The sequence below is a fragment of the Theropithecus gelada genome, chromosome 15 (assembly GCF_003255815.1).
Source record: "Theropithecus gelada isolate Dixy chromosome 15, Tgel_1.0, whole genome shotgun sequence".
NCBI classification, from domain to species: domain Eukaryota; kingdom Metazoa; phylum Chordata; class Mammalia; order Primates; family Cercopithecidae; genus Theropithecus; species Theropithecus gelada.
This window is the reverse complement of record NC_037683.1, coordinates 63,083,870-63,109,114: the sequence shown is the minus strand read 5'-3', so window position 1 is coordinate 63,109,114 and position 25,245 is coordinate 63,083,870. Positions and strand designations below refer to the sequence as shown.

Sequence of the window (25,245 nt, the reverse complement as noted above, 5' to 3'; positions counted from 1 at the left end):
AAAAAAAAAAAAAAAAAAAAAAAAAGAGTTTATTTTATGTTGAGATTGTCTATTCCTTTCCTGTTTAGTAAACCTTGCTTGTAAAATTATGAGAAGGGATTTTCTATGGGGGAAGACTTTTCATTACTGCTGCAGAATTTTTTAAGTCTACATGCAGTACAGCACAGTGCCCGAAGAATGAGTTTTGGAGGCAAACTGTCTGGGTTCAGTCTCAGCTCTGACTTCCTAACTGTGTAGAAAGTCATTTAACCTCACGGTGCCTCAGTCTCCTCATTTGCAAAATGAGGCGCATAGGGTCGTTGTGAGGATTTCATGAATTGATATATGTAAACATGTAGGATAGTGCCTGTCACATAGTAATACTATAAGCATTTACTTTTATTGTTATTTCTCTTTCTTCTCGAACAGTGTTTTTTTTTTTTCTCATTTGTCTAAGACTGTTTTTAAGTATGATAGCTTAAAGTAGGTTGAACTTCTCTGTAACTTTCTCTTCAACTCTGGTTGTATCTGCATCTGTCTCCCTATTTGCATCTCTAATGGTGTTTGGGATTTCTTCTTCGTTAAAAAAGAAGAAATTCAAACTTCATCATTTAATGAAGTTTGTCGGAAGTTTATTTTATTAATCTTTTCAAGTAGCAGCCTTTGGCTTTGTTGAGCCTATGGTTTTTGTATTTTCCATTTCATTGATATTTATATTATTTTCTTTAGTCTATTTTCTTCAGACTTATTTTAGTGTACTTTTTGTAATTCCTTAGGTTTGAAGCTTGGTGTTTTACATTTCAGACTTTCTTGTTTTCACAGAAATGTTAAAATAAATACAGCTTTAGTTGCATCCCACAGTGTGATAAAAAAAATTTCATTATTCAGTTCTAGATTTTTTAAAATTTCCATATAATTCCTTCAAGTCATAAATTATTTACAAGTCTGTTCATTAACTTCTAAATATATGGGGGTTTTACATTTTTCTTTATTAATTGCTAACAATTGCATTGTGCTTTTTCCAAAATGGTCTTTTTATTCCATTTCTTTGGAATTTGTTGAGACTTTGTTTGATGACCTATTATCCATGTGTTATTGTAGAGAACATGTTTTCCTGATCTGGAGTGTAAATTTCTATATGAGTATATCAAATGGTTTGAATGTGTTTATTAACTGTCCTAGTTCTTTAATGATTTTTAAAAAATACTTGAGAGAATGATTTTTAAAATCTTCTTGTTTATTAGGTTCATTTGCCAATTTCACCTTGTAGTCTGTTTGAGTTATTTTGGCCTGTCTTATTAGGTAGATATACATTTAAAATTGTTTGATCTTTCTGAGGAAGTTAATCTTTTTTCATATGTTAGTGACTATCTTTATCAGTAGTAATTCTTTTTGCCTTAATATATAGTTTATCTGATACAAATATCCCCCTTTCATTTGATTAGATCTGTCTCATATCTTTTTCTATTTTTTTTACTTTCCACCTTTCTTTATCTTTATATTTATGGATATTTAATGTAAACATTTCTAATTTTTAATCTTATTATCTTTGCTTTCTTCCATCTATTTGGTGTCACTATGATTACTATAAAATTAGACTTATTTCTGTCTTTATGGATATTTAATGTAAACATATTTTTAATTTTTTTATTTTATAATCTTTGCTTTCTTCCATCTATTTGCTGTCGCTATGATTACTGATAAAATTAGAGTTATTTCTGCCATCTTACTTTCTAATCTCTATGTAGCCTGCTTTTCCAAGGTTTCCTCTTTTCTTCTTGCCTTCTTGGAACTAGTCCCACTCTTTTTTTTTTTTCTTATTATACTCTTCCCTCTTCCCTCTACTGGTTTAAAAGTTATATATCCATTTCTATTTTTTTAGTAATTACCCTAACTTTTAATATGCATACCTAAAGTTAAATAGTATCTCTCCCCACCTATCAAATAATTCATGTCTCTTCAAACACTTTAACTCTGATTACCCCCCTCAGATTTATGTGCTATTTTTGTCAAGTGTTTTAGCTCTATTTTTCTTAACTCACAGATTAGACACTTGATATAGTCAAAGTTTATTTAGATATACTTGAAAACATTCTACTTTATTCGATCCGATTTTTTCTCAGATCATAGATCTTCAAGGATTACTTTCCTTTTATCTGGAGTATATCCTTTAGACATTCTGTTAGTGAGGGGTCATCGGAAGTGAGTGGTTTTGGTTTTCTGTATTTTGTTTGTCTAAAATATTTGTATTTGATGCTCTCTCTTAAAAGTTAGTTTTGCAGTGAACTTAACTCGAATTTGACAGTTATCTTGTCTCAACACTTCAAAGAGAATTGTCCACTGACTTCTAACTACCATTGTTGCCATTGAGAAGCCAGCTGTCATTCTAATTTGTTCTTCCTTTATCTTTTCTCCCTGACTTCTTTTATTTATTGTTGGTGTTCAGTAGTTAGCTATGATCTTTGCAGAAATGAATCATTATTTTATTCTCATTAGACTTCTAAATCTGAGGATTTGTATTTTTAATTATTTCTGGAAAATTCTCATAAAATTATTCTCTATGTAATTGACAATTCTTAGTCTGTTATTAATATTTTTATATCTTTGTCTCTCTGTATTGTATTTTATATAATTTCTTCAACACTTTCTCTCATTTAACAATATCTCTTCCCAGCTGTATCTAATATGCTTTTTATTTGACCTAAAAATTTATTAAAATATTTATATCTGCATGTATATGAGTTCTGGTGTTTTTTTTTTTTAATCTACATGATGACACCTGTTCTTTGGTTACTCTTTCAAAATTCTTCTTAAAAATGTCCATAAGCATGTTAAATTTTTTATTTTGTATCCTGTGTCTGATAATTTCACTATCAGAATTTTCTGTAGGTCTGATTGTCTTGCTTCTGCTGTCTGCTTTTCATGTTGCCTTGTTTCCTCATGTTTTATGATATTCTTATATGCTTTCATGATTGTTGGAATTTAAGAGAGAGTTTCTTGTAATCGGGTTTACGATGTGTACTTCATGGAAGAATTTACATTTTACTCTTGAGGAGGAGGAGGTTGGCATGGCGTGACCCAATGCTAATCCAAGACCACTTTACATTCCCAACTGTCCGCACTAAGTGAATTGTGTCCCAAACTCTCATGAGTCCTATTGTTAGAAACTCTAAAGGAAACTTCTAACCCCAACCTTTACCCATAGCCAACCTGAGATAAGCAAGTTTTCCTTATTATTTCTTTATGCGGATCTGAGTGAAGTTTTTTTTATTTTGCTTGTTTGCTTTTATTATCTCATTTTATTTTAATTTTTTAGAGAAATTGTAGGTTCACAGCAAAATTGAGCAGAAAGTAGAGAAGGTTCCACATGTGTCTGCCTACCACATGTACAGTCTCCCCCACTATCAATGTCCTGTCCCAGAGTTGTACATTTGTTAGAATTAATGAGCTACATTGACACATCATCAGCTAAATCCATAGTTTACATTAAGGTTTACTCTTGGGTTGTACATTCTATGGGTATTCACAAATATGTGATGAACATATATCCATCTCTGTGGCATCATACAGGATAGTTTCACTACCTTAAAAATCTTCTGTGCTCCACCTATTCATCCTCACCTCCCCGTAACCCCTGACAACTACCCGTCTTTTTATTGTCTCCTTAGTTTGGTGTTTTCTAGGAGCTGAGTGTGATTTTCTTTTCGTAGTTTATTCCTTCTCTGAGGGTTTTGCCTTGGAGTCGTGGCATTATGAATAGATCTTCATCTTCTTCCGCAACTTGCAGTTCATAGACTTTAACCCCTGTTCCCTGCTTATATAGACTGTTAGAATGGAAAGTTCAAAACCATCAGAAACCGACAGATCCTTTCAGAATCGACTTCCATCAACTTCCTCTCTGGATTTGTGCCTTTTTATTGTTTTTGTCTCTGAGGAAACTTCCTTGCCAGCCCAGCTGCGTATTAACAATTTTTTTAATTTTTATTTATACTTAAAGCTATTATTTTTAGTCACTTGTAGTAACAAGCTTTCTCAGAGTTTCTAGTCCTACATCCTGTTGCAACTAGAAGGTCCTTAATTCATTCCTTGATGAATATTATTTAGCATTCATTTTGTATCAGGCGTGGACGAGGCCCTTGGGTTTTCACTGTTTTGGAGGACACAGATTGAAAAAACAACAATGTGTTAAGTCCAAAGATGAATGCATGCACAGGGTGCTGTGGCATCCCAGAAGGAGTTGCCTCACACAGGCTGAGAATAGGGAGTTGTCAGAGAAAGAGACCAGGAAGTGACACTTGAGCTTTGAAGGAGTTAACCAGGGGAATAAGAGGTAACCATGTTGAATCATGTCAGCCAGAGGAGTGAAACAGAGAGAGAATATCAAATATGCCAGCATCAAGTGTGGGCTGGATGGTGACAAATAGGAAGAAAAGAAGCTAGAAAACAGGCAAAGCTGGGTCAGCTCCTCACAGAAACTTTGTGAGGTATTTGTTGCATTGCCACACCATGTAGAAAGGAGAAAACAGAGACAGCTGAGCTCTCAGGATCGGTAAAGAACACTGATGACTTGCAGGGCAAGAAACAGATTTGACATTCTTTTTCCTTTACTGCCTTGCACAGAATCAGTCTTAAAGAAAGACAGAATAGGAAAGGAAGTTGGCTTTGTTCAAAAGTAATCGTCCACTTTTGAATTATCTGCCCCTCTGTCTGTAATTCTATCATTATAATAAAAACTTGACTTATGGTCTTAGCATCTATCTTTCTCCTTTAAATTGGAAGTACATGAAGGCAGGAACAATAATTGACTTTTTACTATAGCTGAGTGCTTGGTAAATGTCTCTATGTTTTTGAACATATGTGGCCAACAGTTATTGAGAGTGATTAAGTGGAAAGCATTATTAATCATGCGAATCTTACTCTAGATAACTTGAATCAGTTTTTCCCCCTCTTTACCTTTATCTAAGTGCAGTCCACTGAAGGAAATGTAATTTTCATAGGAAGAAGAAAGGAAAATTAACTTTGGAGCCTAGTATTATTCGGGATGGGGCTGGTGCTAAGAGGCTGTGCTGTAAGCCCCAAAGGACAATCTAAAAGCACTGGGTTTTAGAGGTCAGAAAATACATTTCTCTATTTTTTAAGTTTCTTAAAATATGTCCATGCTCCAGGATCAACAAACTAAGAAGTATGAGCACATTTGAACAAAGTTGAATGTTGTCATCCATTAAACTTATAACCCAGTACTAACCCAGTAAATTTGGCACATGATATTGTTTGATTAGACTCATATGTTAAGCCACTCATATAAGTCACTTTAATTAAAATTATATTTAAAGAAATTATATTTAAAGTGGTTCTAGAGGCAGCAAGGCATGGTTTTTAACCTTCAGTTTGGAAAGAATTGTCACCAAACTATGATGAAGCTTTTTGAGACCTAAAATACTTTTTCACGGGGTCAGTTTATATGGCATTAACCATGAACTTGGATATCTGTAGGAGGAATTCTGATCTAGAAGTTAGAAAGAGATTAAGGAAGGAAGTGACAGGGTCATTAAACTCTTTCCATGGTTTTGTCCATATGAACCCTACTTCTTTCCCCTCTTTCCAAAGGCTGTAAGGAAAGGCACAGATAGTCTTCAGTGGTATCATGAAACAGTCTGAGAACTCCTTGCTTTCTCTCTTTGGACAAGGAGACATAAGAGAACACCCTGTCTCTTGCCAAGAGGATTTGTATTAGTGGTCAGGTTGGAGTTTACCACCCAGGGAGGAATCTGGGTGAGAGGACACTGTTTTCCATTCCAGTGATTAGAGAATAGATGTCTTTCTCTTTCACCCATAGAACTGGAACTTTCTCTCAGGTGAGAACCACCTCCAGTTCCAGAATCATTCTTCAATGAACTGATTCAATAGTGATTAAAATGAGAGCTTGACCTTGGCTTTGCAGGAACTGACCCAGGTTAACCTTAAGTTGTATGCTACAAAAATGTTACTAAAAGAGGTATTTCAAGTCATTCATGGTGCTATGTTGCATGCCGCCAGTAAAGGAGCATTGATTAGATATATTGCCAGGAAATACACAGTGTTGTCAGGATTCACTGACAGCCAAAAAGAAGTTAAGCCTGCAGACAATATCAGGTGGTTTGTTAGAGACTGGGAAGGAGAGAAGGTGAAGAGAAATGCTAGAGTCTTCTGCAAGTTGCCCAACATGGCATTTATCTTTTAATTGCTCTAGAAAGTGCCTTTTTCCATTTGTCTGGTAAATGACTGGCATAAGAACCACATGTTCCATGAAGCAACTGCAATCTCCATATTTGCAATCTATCAATCTCACCCTTTCTCATCTGTTTTTTTTTTTCTATTTAGCATGTTTCATTGTAGATTAAACAGATTTTATTCCCTGTTGCCTGGTAATTATATATAATTAAAAAGCACAGAGGAATGTGCATAAAAGCACGATGAAGTAATAATCATATGAACAGTGTCTTATTTGAACTCACCGTTGAGGGAAAGTTGCTTTTTGAAAAAAATTATACTTTAAGTACTGGGATACATGTAGAGAATGTGCAGGTTTGTTATGTTGGTATACACGTGCCATGGTGGTTTGCTACACCCATCAACCCATCATCTACATTAGTTATTTCTCCTAATGCTATCCCTCCCCTAGCCCCCCATCCCTCAACGGGCCCCAGTGTGTGATGTTCCTTTCCCTGTGTCCACGTGTTCTCATTGTTCAACTCCCACTTATGAGTAAGAACATGCAGTGTTTGGTTTTCTGTTCCTGTGTTAGTTTGCTGAGAGTGATGGTTTCCAACTTTATCCATGTCCCTGCAAAGGACATGAACTCAACCTTTTTATGGTTGCATAGTATTACATGGTGTATATGTGTCACATTTTCTTATCCAGTCTATCATTGATGGGCATTTGGGTTGGTTCCAAGTCTTTGATATTGTGAACAGTGCTGCAATAAACATATGTGTGCATGTGTCTTTATACTAGAATGATTTATAATCCTTTGGGTATATACCCAATAATAGGATTGCTGGGTCAAATGGTATTTCTGGTTCTAGATCCTTGAGGAATCACCACATTGTCTTCCACAATGGTTAAACTAATTTACACTCCCACCAACAATGTAAAAGTGTTCCTATTTCTCCACATCCTCTGTAGCATCTGCTGCTTGCTGACTTTTTAATGTTCACCTTTCTAACTGGCATGAGATGGTGTCTCATTGTGGTTTTGATTTGCATTTCTCTAATGACCAATGATGATGAGCATTTTTTCATATGGTTGTTGGCCACATAAATGTCTTCTTTTGAGAAGTGTCTGTTCATATCCTTCACCCACTTTTTGATGGTGGTTTTTTTTTCTTGTAGATTTGTTTAAGTTCCTTGTAGATTCTGGATATTAGCCTTTTGTCAGAGGGATAGATTGCAAAAATTTTCTCGTATTCTGTAGGTTGCCTGTTCACCCTGATGATAGTGTCTTTTTCTGTGCAGAAGCTGTTTAGTTTAATTAGATCCCATTTGTCAATTTGGCTTTTGTTGCCATTCGTTTTGGTGTTTTAGTCATGAAGTTTTTGCCCATGTTTATGTCCTGAATGGTATTGCCTCGGTTTTCTTCTACAGTTTTTATGATTTTAGGTCTTATGTTTAAGTCTTATTCCACCTTGAGTTAATTTTTGTGTAAGATGTAAGGAAGTGGTCCAGTTTCAGTTTTCTGCATATAGCTAGCCAGTTTTCCCAACACCATTTATTAAATAGGAAATCCTTTCACCGTTGCTTGTTTTTGTCAGGTTTGTCAAAGATCAGATGGTTGTAGATTTGTGGTGGTATTTCTGAGGCCTCTGTTCAGTTCCATTGGTCTATATATCTGTTTTGGTACCAGTACCATACTGTTTTGGTTACTGTAGCCTTGTAATATAGTTTGAAGTCAGGTAATGTGATGCCTCCAGCTTTGTTCTTTTGGCTTAGAATTTTCTTGGCTATATGGGCTCTTTTTTGGTTCCATGTGAAATTTGAAGTAGTTTTTTTCTAATTCTGTGAAGAAAGTCAATGGTAGCTTGATGGCGACAGCATTGAATCTATAAATAACTTTGGGCACCATGGCCATTTTCATGCTATTGATTCTTCCTATCCATTAGCATGGAATGTTTTTCCATTTGTTTGTGTCTTCTCTTGTTTCGCTGAGCAGTGGTTTGTAGTCTCCTTGAAGAGAGTCTTCACATTCCTTGTAAGTTGTATTCCTAAGTATTTTATTCTCTTTGTAGCAATTGTGAATGAGTGCTCACTCATGATTTGGCTCTCCGCTTGTCTATTGTTGGTATATAGGAATGCTTGTGACTTTTGCACATTGATTTTGTATCCTGAGACTTTGCTGAAGTTGCTTATCAGCTTAAGGAGGTTTGGGGCTGAAACAGCGGGATTTTCTAAATATACAATTATGTCATCTGCAAAAGAGACAATTTGACTTCCCTTCTTCCTATATTTGTATACCCCTTATTTCTTTCTCTTGCCTGATTGCCCAGGCCAGAACTTCCAATATTATGTTGAATAGAAGTGGTGAGAGAGGGCATCCTTGTCTTGTACCAGTTTTGAAAGGTAATGCTTCCAGCTTTTGCCCATTAAGTATGATATTGGCTATGGGTTTGTCATAAATAACTCTTATTATTTTTAGATATGTTCCATCAATACCTAATTTATTGAGAGTTTTTAGCATGAAGGGGTGTAGAATTTTATTGAAGGCCTTTTCTGCATCTATTGAGACAATCATCTGGTTTTTGTCATTGGTTCTGTTCATGTGATGGATTACATTTATTCATTTATGTATGTTGAACCAGCCTTGCATCCCAGGGATGAAGCTGACTTGTTCATGGTCGATAAGCCTTTTATGTGCTGCTGGATTCAGTTTGCCAGTATTTTGTTGAGGATGTTCACATCGATGTTCATCGGGGATATTGGCCTGAAATTTTCTTTTGTTGTTGTTTATCTGCCAGGTTTTGGTATCGGGATGATGCTGGCCTCATAAAATGAGTTAGAAAGGAGTCCCTCTTTTTCTATTGTTTGGAATAGTTTCAGAAGGAATGGTACCAGCTCCTCTTTGTACCTCTGGTAGAATTTGGCTGTGGTCTGGTCCTGGGTCTTTTTTGGTTGGTAGGCTATTAATTACTACCTCAATTTCAGAACTTGTTATTGGTCTATTCAGGGATTCAAATTCTTCCTGGTTTAGTCTTGGGAGGGTGTATGTATCCAGAAATTTATCCCTTTCTGCTAGATTTTCTAGTTTATTTGCATAGAGGTGTTTATATTATTCTCTGATGGTAGTTTTTATTTCTGTGGGATCAGTGATGATATCCCCTTTATCATTTTTATTGTGTCTATTTGGTTCTTCTCTCTTTTCTTCTTTATTAGTCTGGCTAGTGCTCTATTTTGTTTTGTTAATCTTTTTAAAAAAAACAAAAGCAAAAACAAAAACAGCTCCTGGATTCATTGACTTTTTTTTTTTTGAAGGGTTTTTTGTGTCTCTGTCTCTTTCAGTTCTGCCCTGATCTTAGTTATTTCTTATCTTCTGCTAGCTTTTGAATTCCTGTTCCTGTTTTGAAATCGGTTCCTGTTTGCTCTTGCTTCCCTAGGTCTTATAATTGTGATGTTAGGGTGTCGATTTTAGATCTTTCCCACTTTCTTCTGTGGGCATTTAGTGCTATAAATTTCCCTCTAAACAGTACTTTAGCTGTGTCCCAGAGATTTTGGTATGTTGTCTCTTTGTTCTCATTGGTTTCAAAGAACTTATTTATATCTGCCTTAATTTAGTTATTTACCCAGTAGTCATTCAGGAGCAGGCTGTTCAGTTTCCATGTAGTTGTACAGTTTTGAGTGAGTTTCTTAATCTTGAGTTCTAATTTGATTGCACTGTGGTCTAAGAGACTGTTAAGATTTCCGTTATTTCGCATTTGCTGAGGAGTGTTTTACTTCCAATTATATGGTCAATTTTAGACTAAGTGGGATGTGGTGCTGAGAAGATTGTATATACTGTTGATTTGGGGTGGAGGGTATATTAGGTCCGCTTGGTCTAGAGCTGAGTTCAAGTCCTGAATATCCTTGTTAATTTTCTGTCTTGTTGATCTGTCTAATATTGTCAATGGGGTGTTAAAATCTCCCAATATTATTGTGTGGGATTCTAAGTCTCTTTGGAGGTCTCTAAGAACTTTATGAATCAGGGTGCTCCTGAATTGGGTGCATATATATTTAGGACAGTTAGCTCTTCTTGTTGCATTGATTGCTTTACCATTATGTAATGCCCTTCTTTGTCTGTTTTGATCTTTGTTGGTTTAAAGTCTGTGTTTTCAGAGACTAGGATTGTACCCATGCTTTTTTTGCTCTCTATTTGCTTGGTAAATATTCCTCCACCTCTTTATTTTGAGCCTATATGTGTCCTTGCATATGAGATGGGTCTCCTGAATACAGCACACTGATGGGTCTTGACTCTATCCAATTTGCCAGTCTGTGTCTTTTAATAGGGGCATTTAGTCCATTTACATTTAAGGTTAATATTGTTATGTGTAAATTTGATCCTGTCATTATGATGCCAGCTGGTTATTTTGCCCATTAGTTGATGCAGTTTCTTCATAGTGTCAATGGTCTTCACAATTTGGTATGTTTTTGCAGTGGCTGGTACCGGTTTTTTCTTTCCATATTTAGTGCTTCCTTCAGGAGCTCTTGTAAGGCAGGCCTGGTGGTGACAAAATCCCTCAGCATTTGCTGGTCTGTAAAGGATTTTATTTCTTCTTCACTTATGAAGCTTAGTTTGACTGGATATGAAATTCTGAGTTGAAAATTCTTTTAAGAATGTTGAATATTGGCCCCCGCTCTCTTCCGGCTTGTAGGGTTTCTGCAGAGACATCTGCTGTTAGTCTGATGGGCTTCCCTTTGTCAGTACCCTACCTTTCTCTCTGACTGCCCTTAACAATTTTTCCTTCATTTCAACCTTGCTGAAACTGATGATTATGTGTCTTGAGGTTGCATTTCTTGTGGAGTATCTTTGTGATGTTTTCTGTATTTCCCGAATTTGAATGTTGGCCTGTCTTGTTAGGTTGGGGAAGTCTCCTGGATAATATCTTGAAGAGTGTTTTCTAGTTTGTTCCATTCTCCCCGTCACTTTCAGGTACACCAATCAAACATAGGTTTGGTCTTTTCACATAGTCGCATATTTGTTGGAGGCTTTGTTCATTCCTTTTTATTCTTTTTTCTCTAATCTTGTCTTCACAGTTTATTTCATTGAGATGATCTTCAATCTTTGATATCCTCTCTTCCACTTAATCAATTCAGCTATTGATACTTGTGTATGCTTCACGAAGTTCTCATGCTCTGTTTTTCAGCTCCATAAGATCATTTACGTTCTTCTCTAAACTGGCTATTCTAGTTAGCAATTTGTCTAACATTTTTCAAGGTTCTTAGCTTCCTTGCATTGGGTTAGAACATGCTCCTTTAGCTCAGAGGAGTTTGTTATTACCCACCTTCTGAAGCCTACTTCTGTCAATACATCAAACTCATTCCCTGTCCAGTTTTGTTCCCATGCTGGTGAGGAGTTGTGATCCTTTGGAGGAGAAGAGGCATTCTTGTTTTTGGAATTTTCAGTCTTTTTGCATTGGTTTTTCCTCATCTTTATGGATTTATCTACCTTTGGTCTTTGATTTTGGTGATTGGATGGGGTTTTGGTGTGGACGTCCTTTTTGTTGATGACGATACTATTCCTTTCTGTTTGTTAGTTTTCCTCTAACAGTCAGGCCCCTCTGCTGCAGGTCTGTTGGAGTTTACTGGAGGTCCACTCCAGACCGTGTTTGCCTGGGTATCAGCAGCGGAGGCTACAGATCAGCAAAGATTGCTGCCTGTTGCTTCCTCTGGAAGCTTCATCCCAGAGGGGCACCCACCAGATGCCAGCTGGAGCTCTCCTATATGAGGTGTCTGTTGACTGCTGCTGAGAGGTGTCTCTCCGTCAAGAGGCACAGGGTTAGGGACCCACTTCAAGAGGCAGCCTGTCCCTTAGTAGAGCTCTAGCGCTGTGCTGGGAGATCTGCTGTTCTCTTTAGAGCCAGCAGGCAGGAACGTTTAAGTCTGCTGAAGCTTCACCCACAGCCTGCCATTCCCCCAGGTGCTCTGTCCCAGGGAGATGGGAGTTTGATCTGTAAGCCCCTGACTGGGGCTACCGCCTTTCCTTCAGAGATGCCCTGCCCAGACAGGAGAAATCTAGAGAGGCAGTCTGGCTACAGCGGCTTTGAGTAGCTGTGGTGGGCTCTGCCCAGTTCAAAGCTCCAGGGGCTTTCTTTACACTGTAAGTGGAAAACTGTCTACTCAAGCCTTGGTAATGGTGGACGCCCTTCCCCCCACCAAGCTCAAGCATTTCAGGTCAACTTCAGACTCCTGTGCTGCCAGCGAGAATTTCAAGCCAGTGGATCTTAGCTTGCTGGACTCCATGGGGGTGGCATCTGCTGAGCTAGACCACTTGGCTCCCTGGCTTTGGCCTCCCTTTTCAGGGGAGTGAATGCTTCTGTCACGCTGATGTTCCAGGTGCCATTGGGGAATGAAAAAAACTCCTGCAGCTAGCTTGGGGTCTGCCCAAACGGCCGCCCACTTTTGTGCTTGAAACCCTGGACCAGGGTGGCGTAGGCACCTGAGAGAATATCCTCCTCTGGGCGTTGCAAAGACTGTGGGAAAAGCATACTGTCTGGGCCAGATAGCACCGTCCCTCACGCAGTGTCTCATGGCTTCCCTTGGGTAGGGAAGGGAGTTCCTCAACTCCTTGCACTTCCCGAGTGAGGCAATGCACCACCCTGCTTCGGCTCGCCCTCCGTGGGCTGTACCTACTGTCTAACCAGTCCCAGTGAGATGAGCTGGGTACCTCAGTTGGAAATGCGGAAATCACCTGCCTTCTGTGTTGATCTTGCTGGGAGCTGCAGACCGCAGCTGTTCCTATTCTGCCATCTTGCCAGCCCCCACCTCACTTGTAAATAGAAACATAAGGAACTTGTTTTGCAACAGACCCAAGGAATAGTGATGAGGAATTTATGTGCTGAAATATCTCCCTTATACTAGTCCTTTTCACGACCTGACTTTCCACCACAAATATTTTGGTAAATGCAGTCTAAAAACAAAGCACTGTATAATTGTGTGCTTGTAAAATGAAATTGTATGCCATGGTACAAAAGGATTATGAAGTACTCCTTCAGATATGCTCATTTTAAGGAGGTGGGAGAGAACACTTATTTTAGACTATAATAAAAAATAATAAAAGGTCAGAAATGCTGATTTAAGAAAAGATACTGCTACATTGGAGTGAATTCAAAGAAAGGGACTAAAAATAATAAAAAGCCTCAAGGAATGAATATTTTCAAAATTGAGAGAATTTAAGACTCTAAAATGACAAACTACAACCTTAGAGTCTTAGAAATACCTCTAGGGAGGTGGATTCCAAACGTCTGCATTCTTCAAAGGAGAAAAAGTAAAAGCACTGAAATAAAAGCTACCCAAAGGAAAAAAAAAAAAAAAGAACTTTTAAAACTAAATGTTTTTACTTAGATCAACTCTCAGATGCCTGGAGACATTAAAAACTAGCCTGGCGAAGCATTTGTTTTCAGATAACAAGCTATAATAGAGCAAGGAAGGCGGGGTTGATGATTCATTATGTCACACATTTCATGTCTTTTATGTCTGGACCTGAATGAAGACATTGGAACAGTTCAAAGCTGTTTAATATGCCTGTAACTAGTGTTCTTTTAGTAAACACGTAGTAGGGCACACCCAAAGTTTGAATAAATGAGAAAGAGTTCCATATTCTTTTCAAGGTCATAGATTTGTAAAGGTATACTTACACTGAGCATGAACTTGATCCACAGTGAGGCATTAAGATGGTTAATGACTAATTTTCACAAACACTCATTTCCCTTGAATATGTTATTTTCCAAAAGACTTGAGAGTTTGAGTGAAAAGTAAAATAAATCTGTGAACCTTTTGCACCAGGAAAAAGAACAAAAACAATGAGTTTTAAACTATATCCAGTATACATGAAAATATGGTGCCCTGAGCCATTTAATCCTAGTTTTGAAAAAAAAAAAAAAACCCTGTTGGCCTTTTCAAAAAGGAGGGAAAATTAGCCAAGAACAGCCTTTACCTACTATGGCACCACCCTCCAAAACTGACCCCATTTTCTGTTCTTTGCACTTATAGTGATGTGTTAGAGATTTAAATATTATGCTTTTAAAATATAACAGAGTTGTCTCCACACAGACTGTCTAGACAGGGCAGCAACTATGTCTGTTTAATTTCATTTTACATGGCAGCTGAGTCTTGCACAAATAAATGTTTTTGATGATAATTTTGATGTTAGTATAATCAGGTGGCCAAAATTTGGGGGTTAAAGCTTGGTACCTTAACATGAGTACTTTATAGTGTGTGCGTATAACATTAAATGTTATATGAAATTTACAAATGTCTGGCTATTTTTTAAATAATAAATGATTTCAGCACATTTTATGTTTCTTAATATTGGCCTATTAAATTTGTTTACATGGAGAAGGAAATATCAATCTGCCTATTCAGAAACTAGGCAAGACTCCCTAACCAAATTTCCTAGTGTCTGAAATGTATTAGTATTCTTGTAAATAAATGTATTCTCATAAATTTTTTTGAAAGAAAGAAAAAAATTAGATATTCCATCAATTAGAAAAGTAAGATTTAAATTCCTGCAAGACTTATGAAAGCAGAACTGGAGTTCCCACAATAAAAAATATGACCTCTGTTTCCTTTATTCAATGTGTTAGTCATTCTTTCAACAAATATTTGAGTACCTGGTATGTAACAGAAAGCCAAATGGGAAAAGATTGCTGTCCTTCTAGAAGTTCTGCTGTAGCAGAAGACAGACAATAAAATATTAAGCACAGTAGATGAGTAAATTATCTGATATACTTGAAGGTGACTAAGTGTTATAGGAAAAAGGAAAGTTGAGCGGGATAAAGACGAATCAGCAGTGGGAGTGGGATCGCAGTTTTACACAGAGTAGGCAGCCTAAGCTTTGTAGAGGTGATATTTGAGCAAAGACTTGATAAAGGTGAGGTAATTCACTCCTCAGAATCTGGGCAAAGAGAATTCCAGGCAGAAGGGATGGATAATGCATGCATCCTAAAGTAAGAGTGTTCCTGGAGTGTCGCTGAAGATGCGGGACCTTGATTCCAGAAGAATCAAGGGTGACTGGAGCTAAGTGAGCAAGGACAATAGGATGTGATAGGCCTGAGGGATGATGGGGTCTCTCTTAAGATCATTCTGGCCACTGTGTTGACAAAACTTTCCAGGAGAGCAAGGGCAGAAGGGAGATAAGACTATTGCAGGAACGCAGGCATGACATGATGGCTCCTTGGATTGTTTGTGGTCAGATTCTGTGTTTTTTGTATCTAGAAAAATAGTTCTGATAGATTGGATGTGGAGGTCATATATGGCTCTAAGGCAGTGGTTCTCAAAGTGTGATTGCCAAATTAGCAACATTCGCATCACCTGGGATCTTGTTTGAAATGCAAATTATTAAGCCTCACCCCAGGTCTACTGAATCAGAAGCTCTGGAGGGTGGGACCCCAACAATCTTGTATTTTAAAAAGGCCTTCAGGTGATTTTGATGTACGTTTAAGTTTGAAAACCACTGCTTTAAAGTTTTGGGCCAGGCTGGGCGAGGTGGCTGATGCCTTTAATCTCAGCACTTTGGGAGGCCGAGGCAGGTGAATCTCTTGAGGTCAGGAGTTCAAGACCAGCCTGGCCAACATGGTGAAACCCTGTCTGTACTAAAAATACAGAAAATTAGCCAAATATAGTGGCACACGCCTATAATCCCAGTTATTTAGGAGCCTGAGTCAGGAGAATCACTTGAACCCAGGCGGTAGAAGTTGCAGTGAGCCGAGATCATGCCACTGCACTCCAGCCTGGGTGACAGAGCCAGACAAAAGAAAAAAAAAAAAGTTTTTGGCCTGAAAAGTATAGAGTTGACATTGACTGGGATGGGGAATGCCGCAGGGAGAGCAGATTTCATGGGAGTAGCAGGAGGATCAGGGAGATTCAGGTTTGGACATGATGAGTTTCTAGTGTCTTAGATGTCCAGATGGCAAGTGAGCACTTGTACACAGTAGTCCCCCCTTAACCTCAGGGAATATGCTTCAAGATCCTCAGTGGATGTCTAAAACTGCGGGTAGTACCTAACCCTATAGATACTAATACAGATATTTTCTTATACATACATACAATGAATGTATGTGTGTACTTATGTAAGAAAATATAGATATTTTCTCATACATACATATAAAGTTTAATTTATAAATCACATTTATAAATTAGCAAAAATAATAAAATAGAATTTTAACATTTAATGTTGATAGAATTTTTATAACAATACACTGTAATAAACTCTATTGTATTGTTACAACTCTATTATAACTATACTGTTATAACTCTATGCTATTATAACTCTACTGTAACAACATGCTGTAATAAAACTTAGGTGAATGTGATCTCTCTTTCGTTCTCAAAATATCTTATTGTACTGTGCTCACCTGTTTTCAAACTGTGGTTGACTGTGGGTGACTAAAACCCCAGAAAGCAAAACCACGGATAAGGGGGACTACTGTAGATAAGTCTGAATTTCAAGCGAGGAGGTCTGAGTTGCAAATAGAAATTGAAACATTGATTTTTTTTTTTCCGAGAACAAAATATGGTACGTTGGATTTTATCAACGGATAATTGCTATTCAGTGGTTTCATTTTAACTTTGAATAAAAGATACAGAAAGCCAAGTAATAAAGACCAAAATATCTAAAAGAGGCAGCCCACCATCTACTTAGGTGTGCTAAAAGAATCGAAAGCTTTAGAGGATATATTTTCCAGAGCACTTATCCATTTATTATAGAGCAGCCTTTTATGGTAATCTTTTCTTGTTTTACTGTCAGTAAACTGAGGATTCCTAATATTTTGAGGGTAAAACAACTGGTAAGATTTTCTAACATCATCCAGTAGCTGGTAAATTTCTACATATATTTTTATCATAAAGTGGTTATCCATAGTTGTTGGAGGATAGAGTAGATGCCTTGTTAGACAATTCTAACTGTATTTCTTGTATAGTAACTGTTGTGGAGAGTGAGTGATTAGGACAGTGTGGAGAGGCAGTATGGGGTTTAAAAGTACATTTTTAAGAGAGGAAAATTAAGTCAGAAGCATGGGTTTTTTTTTTCCGGTTGCTACAGTACATGTAGTCATCTGAATATGATTTCCAAGGTTCTTGACACTATCAGATACAAATATTGATTCTACATATAAAAGCATTAATAGCATGGCACTCATATAATAGGTTAAATGAAACAACAAAATTAATAGAATAGGACAACCACTGAATATTTAAGGGCAGAGGAAAAGCAGAGGTATGTCTCTCTGAAGGAAAATGCCTTCTTTAAAATGAATGAAAATAAAGAAAAATTAATGCTTCTCCTGACCCTGAATCTACATTCTGTATATTTTTCAAAGTCACTTTAAAAACCTTTTATATGCTGCCACCTGAGCTGCTGCGATAGAATCTTTTACATTTCACCCGGTGAGTAAACTCTGGGAACCCTTACCCTCCTTTGTCCCACAGTGTAATCCGATCTACCGTCATCATCAGGGGACATCTGGGATCCATCTTATCTTTCCCACTGGATAGTTGATTAACCAGAAAATGTTTTGAATTGGATTCATATATGGCAGAACTCCATGGACTTTATGAATTATAATGGGAGCAAATAAAAGGTCAGATTTTATTTTTGTGCTTTTAAAGAAGAGAGCTCTGACACCATTAGAATTAAGTGCTTAAAACTTGAGGAGAAAATGATTATATTAAATGGCTAAATACAGTAATTCGTGGGATCATGTGATTATTTCAAAGAAAATAGACTTTTATAGTGAGGAAGTCTTAGCCCAGTAACATGACACAGAGCTGTCAATCCACAGGTGTATTTAGAGTTTATTGGAAATAGGCAGGAAACTAAGAGAAAAAGTATTAGATTGCTTTCTCTTGCTCCATTTCTATTTGATGGCAATTCTGGAGATGTATGAGGGGCTAGAAGTGGTAGTCTTTAGTCCTGTGCATCCCTGCCACACTGTATTTTTTGCCGGGTTCTTGTTAGGGGATGGAATGCATTTGGTCCATATAACTACTAGAGTTTTTGACTCTTTTAATTGTCTCCATCAGTCTTTCTATGAGCCAAGTTCAGTGCAAAAATCTATAAATACATGTAAGCATATTTAAGCCATAATTCATTTGTTTTATTCTTCATTTTAAATATGCCAATTTAAAGTTTATTATTCCTACCACTAGGGTTTTATGAGAGCAGAAATCCCACATTATATATATTTAGTACATTCTACATTCAGTTTTCCTTAAAGAAAACTACCCCTCATGGTTAAAACTGATTACTTGTAGTATCAAAAAGCGTGTCTCCAAAAGCTGATATTTCAAAGATGTGCCCAGTAAAATATATTAAGTATTTTTCAAAACAGTCAGGTTATCATTTTCTAAATCTGACTTTTAAAAGGGTCAAGCACAGTGGCTTACACCTGTAATCCCGGCACTTAGGGAGGCAGAGGTGGAAGGATAGCATGAGTCCAGGAGTTCCACACCTGTCTGAGCAACTTCAAGACCTGCCTGGAAAATGAAAGGCGAGACTCCATTCGCCACAAAAAGAAAAAAAAACAAAAACAAAAAACCCCACAAAAGGATCAGGAGGTATGGTGGTTTCATGGACCAATTTATAATTAAAAACCAAAAACTTTGTAGATGGTAAATCTCTATGCAAATCATTTGTATTAGCATACTTGTGGAACAAGAAGTTACAATGACCCCTTGAGTTTCCACTCTTGCAGCTGGATGATCCCAGATGCATTAAGGGTTCAATGGATGTCTTGAACTATGCTTGAAATGTTTTCGGTTCAAACAAAGAATGTTTTGCCAAATCCTTTTTCCCCTTAATTTTTAAACATGCGTATTTCAAGGGAAATTTGATTCATATGTTTCTGATTCATTTACACTTAAATCATCAAAATGTTATTTTGTAAAAGCTATTTGATGTCCAAGAAGCTTTCTGAACCTGTTTTATAAGTTTTCTTAAGTCCTTTTTCTTGAAACAGGAAGTTGCATTTTGCCAAGTACAAATAAACTCACACACTAAAAAGGTTCAAGTTCAGTTTCCAACTCTGAACTCCAGGTTTTAAGAGCATTCTCAATTTAGCAAAATATATTTTCCCACCCCTACAAAAATATAGGTGGAAGGAAAGACAGGAGTGATAAAACTGAGTAAAGATGTTCTTAAGCATTATTCTTCTCAGAGCTATTTCTCTAGTTGTGAAACCATAAAACTTGTAACAGGTGTTCTTGAAGCCATTAGATACAGATGAATTGCAAATAAGAACATCTGTCTGCATGTTGATTCTCTATGATATGTCTAAATATGTTTACTGTGTTTGTCACAGAAAACAGAACCTAAAAGTCTTAACATTTTAACTTCATTGTTTTACCTTTGACTACCTTTAGGTCTTATTTGTTTTAGGAAAGGTGGGAAGAACCAACACAATTTATTGAACAGAAGGGAATCACAGGAGACTCTGTAGAGGTTTTTTGTCTGTACTAAGATGATATTGCATTATCAATTGAAAAACGTAATTGACACTTTTCTCAGAATAGGAAAAGTGCAGAAAATTTTTTCTGGTTCATATTAAGAGGTCTCTTAATTATATCTTCCGCTCATTAAGGCAGAGGTGATTCAGCCTGGCCCCTCTAGCTGTTTCACTTGTATAGAAAAAGGAGGCAAAGGAAATTTTAAGAGGAGTTTGGAACCATTTCAAACAATTTCGTCAATGTTCTGCTTTATTGTATTTCAGTATAATAAAGTTCTGTACCTTCAGTACAATGTACTCTATTTCTTCTGTACTACTGAGTAATCAAGTGACTCCTGGGATGATATGTATTATCAAATGAAAATACTGTATTTAAACATTGCTAAACTGTCAGTTCAACTGTAGACACTCCCATGCAATGACCAGGAACTTGTGGATCATATAAAGATAGGTTTATTAAACATGCTAAGCAGGGGAGAGCAGAACCTTGGCAGAGACTCTATCATATCTCAAGTGGGGAAATTTAAGGAAGGCTACGTGTAGAGTTTGGGGGCAGTTGTCAGTTATAGAGTTGTCTTAGGGCAGAAGTTAGTGAGGCCTAGGCAGATATTGGTAGAATTTGTACATTAGGCAAGTGGAAGTCTTGTCTTTGGAATGTGAGTTCATTAAGAGCTAATATTAAACCAGTTTCTCTGTGCTCTAGAACATATGGTCTGAAAGGAGCTGGTGTTAAACATTTAAAGTTGTTTGTGGCCAGTTGTGGTGGCTCATGCCTGTAATCCCAGCAGTTTGGGAGGCCGAGGCAGGTGGGTCACCTGAAGTCAGGAGTTCGAGACCAGCCTGGCCAGCATGGCAAAATCCCGTCTCTACTAAAAATATTTTTAAAAATGAGCTGGGTGTGGGGACATGCGCCTATAATCCCAACTGCTCAGAAGACTGAGGTAGGAGAACTGCTTGAACCCAGGAGGCGGAGGTTGCAGTGAGCCGAGATCATGCCACTGTACTCCACCCCAGGAGACAGAGCGAGACTCCATCTCAAAAATAAAATAAAATAAAATAAAATAAAAATAAAATAAAGTTAATTTGTATTGTATGTCATGGTTTGACACAATTTACCTGTGTTGTAAATCATAATATAGTTTTGCTCGTTGTAGTTTTTGTTTTATTTTACAAAATAAACAAGTAAACAGCCTGCACAGCACACATATTTATTTATTTATGGATCTTTAAAAATTTAAACTGCATCCTATTATCTAAAAAATTAATAAGTAGTAAATTTTAATCATACTCTTTTCAGACAATATTCCAAATGTTAAGCCTTGCTGGGTGCCTGTGTGTCTATACCTATGTTATATACATTATTCTTTTCCTTTACTACTATGTTTTATTTACTCTGAGAACATGTAATACTAACCCTAAAATGTCTTTTACATTTTTTATTGTATTTTGAACAATTTCATGTTCATCCTAAATGAATATTTGTTTCTACCCCACATTGCCTAGAAAGAATTTGTGCTCCCTCAATTACCAGAGCTTTATATGCTATTTAATAGTATCACTAATGTTTTGGAAAAGAGTCAAAATTTTCAATCCTGTTCTTAGAATGTTTATTGAAAGGTAAAGAGATTTTCAGAGAAAGAAACCTTATATAAGAGAACTCTCACTATGATAATGCAGTAACAGGGAACTGCTGAAGGCCACATGGAAATCCTTTATTTAAAACAAAAAATTAGAATAAAAGCCTTTCTACAGCTGGAGAGTCGACGACAGTCTTCCACAGTAAATTTTAATCTGAAGGCTTGTAGAATAAGATAAACCATCAAAAAGCCTTTCCAAGGGATAGGCGATATTTGCTGTTTTAAAATTAAATCTTACTTGCTTTTACTGAGGTTTATTATTCGTTAGATAATGGCCATTGTTAGCCATAGTTTTACATTTTAAATTGCCCTTTATGAAACTTCATCAAAAAGATTCTTATTTTTCCATTGATCTGTAACAATATAATTTAAAACTCAAATTGAGAGAATCTGCTAATACTCCATCCCTTTGTCTTCTGTGGCCTCATTAAATAATCATAGTAATAGCTACCATCTACTCAGTATATTCCTTGTGCAGATATTTGGCCAGCATGAGCTCATGAACTTCTCACAACAACCTTGAGAGTTGTGCAGAGTTATTGTCTCTGTTCTAACACAAGACGAGGCTTCCCTGTGTTAGAATACGGCAATAACTCTGCACTGCATTGCAGCCAGCCACTCGTCTAAGGAGGAAGTCCATGCTCTTTCCATTCTGCTATGCTGCCTTAAGCCAAAGCAATTCATATATAAATGGTTTCGTATTTTTTGTTCCCCATGTTTAATTCTAGATACTATGCAGCCTAAGTCCTAGACAAAAAGTTACAACTCCACAAAAACTTTTTGAATGAAATTATTGTAACTTTTTACTGCTAGTTATTCAAATAAAGAATTGTCATAGCTCTCAATATCAGAACGGAAAGAGACAAATAATTTCAACTAATCCTCCGACTTTACTAGATTCTACTTATGAGGAAGTCAAAATGATAGTGCCATGTGGAAGAATTCATGAACCAATAAACAACTTTCAAAAAATGTATGTCCCAACTAATCAGAATATCTATTTCAAGCCAGTTACTTTTCCATTTAAACTCAATCAGAAAATGTATTTTGAGGTGATTACTTTCTCAGATTTCTACATTTTGAAAGCCAAATAATTATATAAGCTCTGAGATGATATTATAAGTTCCATCTGTCATGACGAGGACATTTGTTTTGCTTTCTAAGATCTAAGCAGACCATATAGCTGCTCTGGTTTCGTATTGGGGGTATCCTCTTAACCTTTGTTTGTCCTTTCTCTCTTTTTTCTCCAGGACTGCCCACCAGAAGCAGGTGATTTCCGAGCTCAGCAATGCTCAGCTCATAATGATGTCAAGCACCATGGCCAGTTTTATGAATGGCTTCCTGTGTCTAATGACCCTGACAACCCATGTTCACTCAAGTGCCAAGCCAAAGGAACAGCCCTGGTTGTTGAACTAGCACCTAAGGTCTTAGATGGTACTCGTTGCTATACAGAATCTTTGGATATGTGCATCAGTGGTTTATGCCAAGTAAGTGCTGATTTGTTTTCATTCAACTTGTCCAGAGGGTTTCAGTGTCTTTGTGTAAATAGTTTACATAGTCTCACTCTCTGAATCACTCATAATTATACTTTTTAGAGTTTATAAATGGTGAAAGATTTGAAAATTAAGGTGTGATTTCGGTGAAAAGTACAAGCGTTGTATTGCGTGAAGGAAAAGTATACTAGAGTTAATTTTCTTTCCTTGAGTGTCACTTGAATATAAAAGAATAAAAATTTTTGAATAGTGTTTATCAATTATGTACTAGACTTTGAAATTACCCCCATATTGGCTATTCCTGAAGAGCGTGTGTGTGTGTGTGTGTGTGTGTGAGTGTGTATTTAGAAGCCTTGATTTTCATTTACTCAGTTTCAGAATAAATCAGGTAAGATCAATTCGAAAATCCCCAAGTAAACTATAGGAAAACTCGCTACTTTACTATAATTTCCATTGTATTGAAAATTCAAACAAGAAAGTCATGAAAGAGCCAGCTAGGTTGGACTTAACCCGGTTAAATCTTTAAAACAGGGTTACAAAAAGATTTGATTTCTGGTATCCATCCATTCCTCAATGTCTACTTTAGGTAGGGAATTAGTAAGGTGAGTAAGAGTTTGTATGTTTGTCATGTCTTTGCCATCTTTATTTTCAGGTCCACTTTTTGGATTAGGATGACCAGTCTAGTTTTTGGAGCAAGCAGTTGCTATTAGTTTTCTGTGTGCTATATTTGACTATATACTTTTATATTTCATGAAGCAGACACAAAATTTTGAGAATATTTGCCTTTCGCAATATGATATCAGCTGAAATTTTCTCTCTTCAGAATCTGTAATATCATGGCTAGAAATATAAGAGAAATATAAAATATGTTTTAGTAATTTGTTTCAAATTCATTTTTTTTAAAACGTAACATCTATATTTGGATGTAAAGGCAAAAGCTATAGTGTACATGACTATAAGAGATCTGAGATGTCAGGCAAGGTTTTTATGTATACAAGAGGGAAACAGACATAGTCAACCTTCATAAAGTTTAAAATCTTGAGACAGAGAAACTGGTGTCATATAGGAGAATGCAGATGATGAAACGTATCTGAAGGTTTCCTTATATACAAGAGATATATGAATTTCAGGTGTAAATTCGAATATGAAATTTTACTATTTTAAAGCTAGGAAGGGCCTTAGAGTTATTCAATCAACATTCTAAAAGCAATATATCTGAACAAATCATTTCTGATGTTTGATATTTACTTCCTCCTCTAGGACTCTTAGTGGTATTGAAATGGAATTATGGAATCTGAAAAAAAACTTTAGGAATAGTAGAGAATTGTAAAGCAAATAGATTTAGAAAGGGGGCTGTGTTGTAGGGAATGGCAAACAAAATAATAATAACTCCCTATGTATGTATACTGTTTGAGTGAAAGCAAGGAAGATTTCCGTTTTAGAAGTGAGAAAACTGAGGAGCAGAAAATATGCATGATCTTCTGAAAGCTGTATGTTTGGTCATGCCAGAAATCGGACTAAATTCTATATCTCCTGAGATCCAGTTCAATGTTATTGCTACTCTATTACCCTGCTGAATGAACCAAAATAAACAAGACAGCTCAGCAAATTAGGTTTCATTTGTTTCTTTTGCATGGGAGTTCAATGTGGCATATTTTTTCCTAAACTAATCCTGCCAGCAGGCCTCATGTACCTTAGCAACTGAAAGATAATCCTATCTTAGTTGCTAAGGAATAAATTTCATATATAATAAATATGGAATGATAGTACTGGACTTTGGGTTACAAGTGTAAACATGCTTTAGCTTAGATTCTTATGAGTACGACAGATTTGGGAGCAAATGTAAATTATACCGTATTTGAAAAGCATTGTGACTTATACATAGAAATAATGACTGGTTATTATTATTATGTTCTTCATTTCTTTGTCTTGTTAGAGGCAATCATGTAGTAAAGGCGATGGAAAGACAAAGATTGCATTTAAGCACTAACAAGACATTTAGTCTGGCTGGAGAGCCAGGTAAGACCTAGCTATGCAGTAAGAAGAGGGAAGTAGTTTGGGAGAGAATCATGGAGGCTTGAATGGCAGACAGGACTGTGGTAAACCATGGATGACCAAGAAAGAGTTTAATGGTGAAAAGACATAATCAGAGCTCTACTTTAGAAATATTATTATAGGCCAGGCACAGTGGCTCACACCTTTAATCCCAGCACTTTGGGAAACCGAGGAGGGCGGATCACCTGAGGTCGGGAGTATGAGACCAGCCTGACTAACATGGAGAAACCCCATCTCTACTAAAAATACAAAAATTAGCTGGGCATGGTGGCGCATTCCTGAATCCCAGCTACTCGGGAGGCTGAGGCAGGAGAATCACTTGAATCTGGGAGGTGGAGGTTGCGGTGAGCTGGAGATCTGCACTCCAGCTGTTGCAAGAAGCTTAAAGTGGAAGGCTCTGGAGGGAGAGACCAGCTTC

General features: G+C 36.8%; 1 protein-coding gene across 1 annotated transcript in view; it reads left to right on the top strand.

The window, feature by feature from the left end:
• ADAMTSL1 (ADAMTS like 1) overlaps positions 1–25,245 on the top strand; it is a 425,354-nt gene that overhangs the window by 80,208 nt on the left and 319,901 nt on the right. The window contains exon 4 of the mRNA XM_025359517.1: positions 22,530–22,766. Coding sequence (XP_025215302.1) covers positions 22,530–22,766 — 237 coding nt within the window. The remainder of the gene's footprint in view (positions 1–22,529; positions 22,767–25,245) is intronic.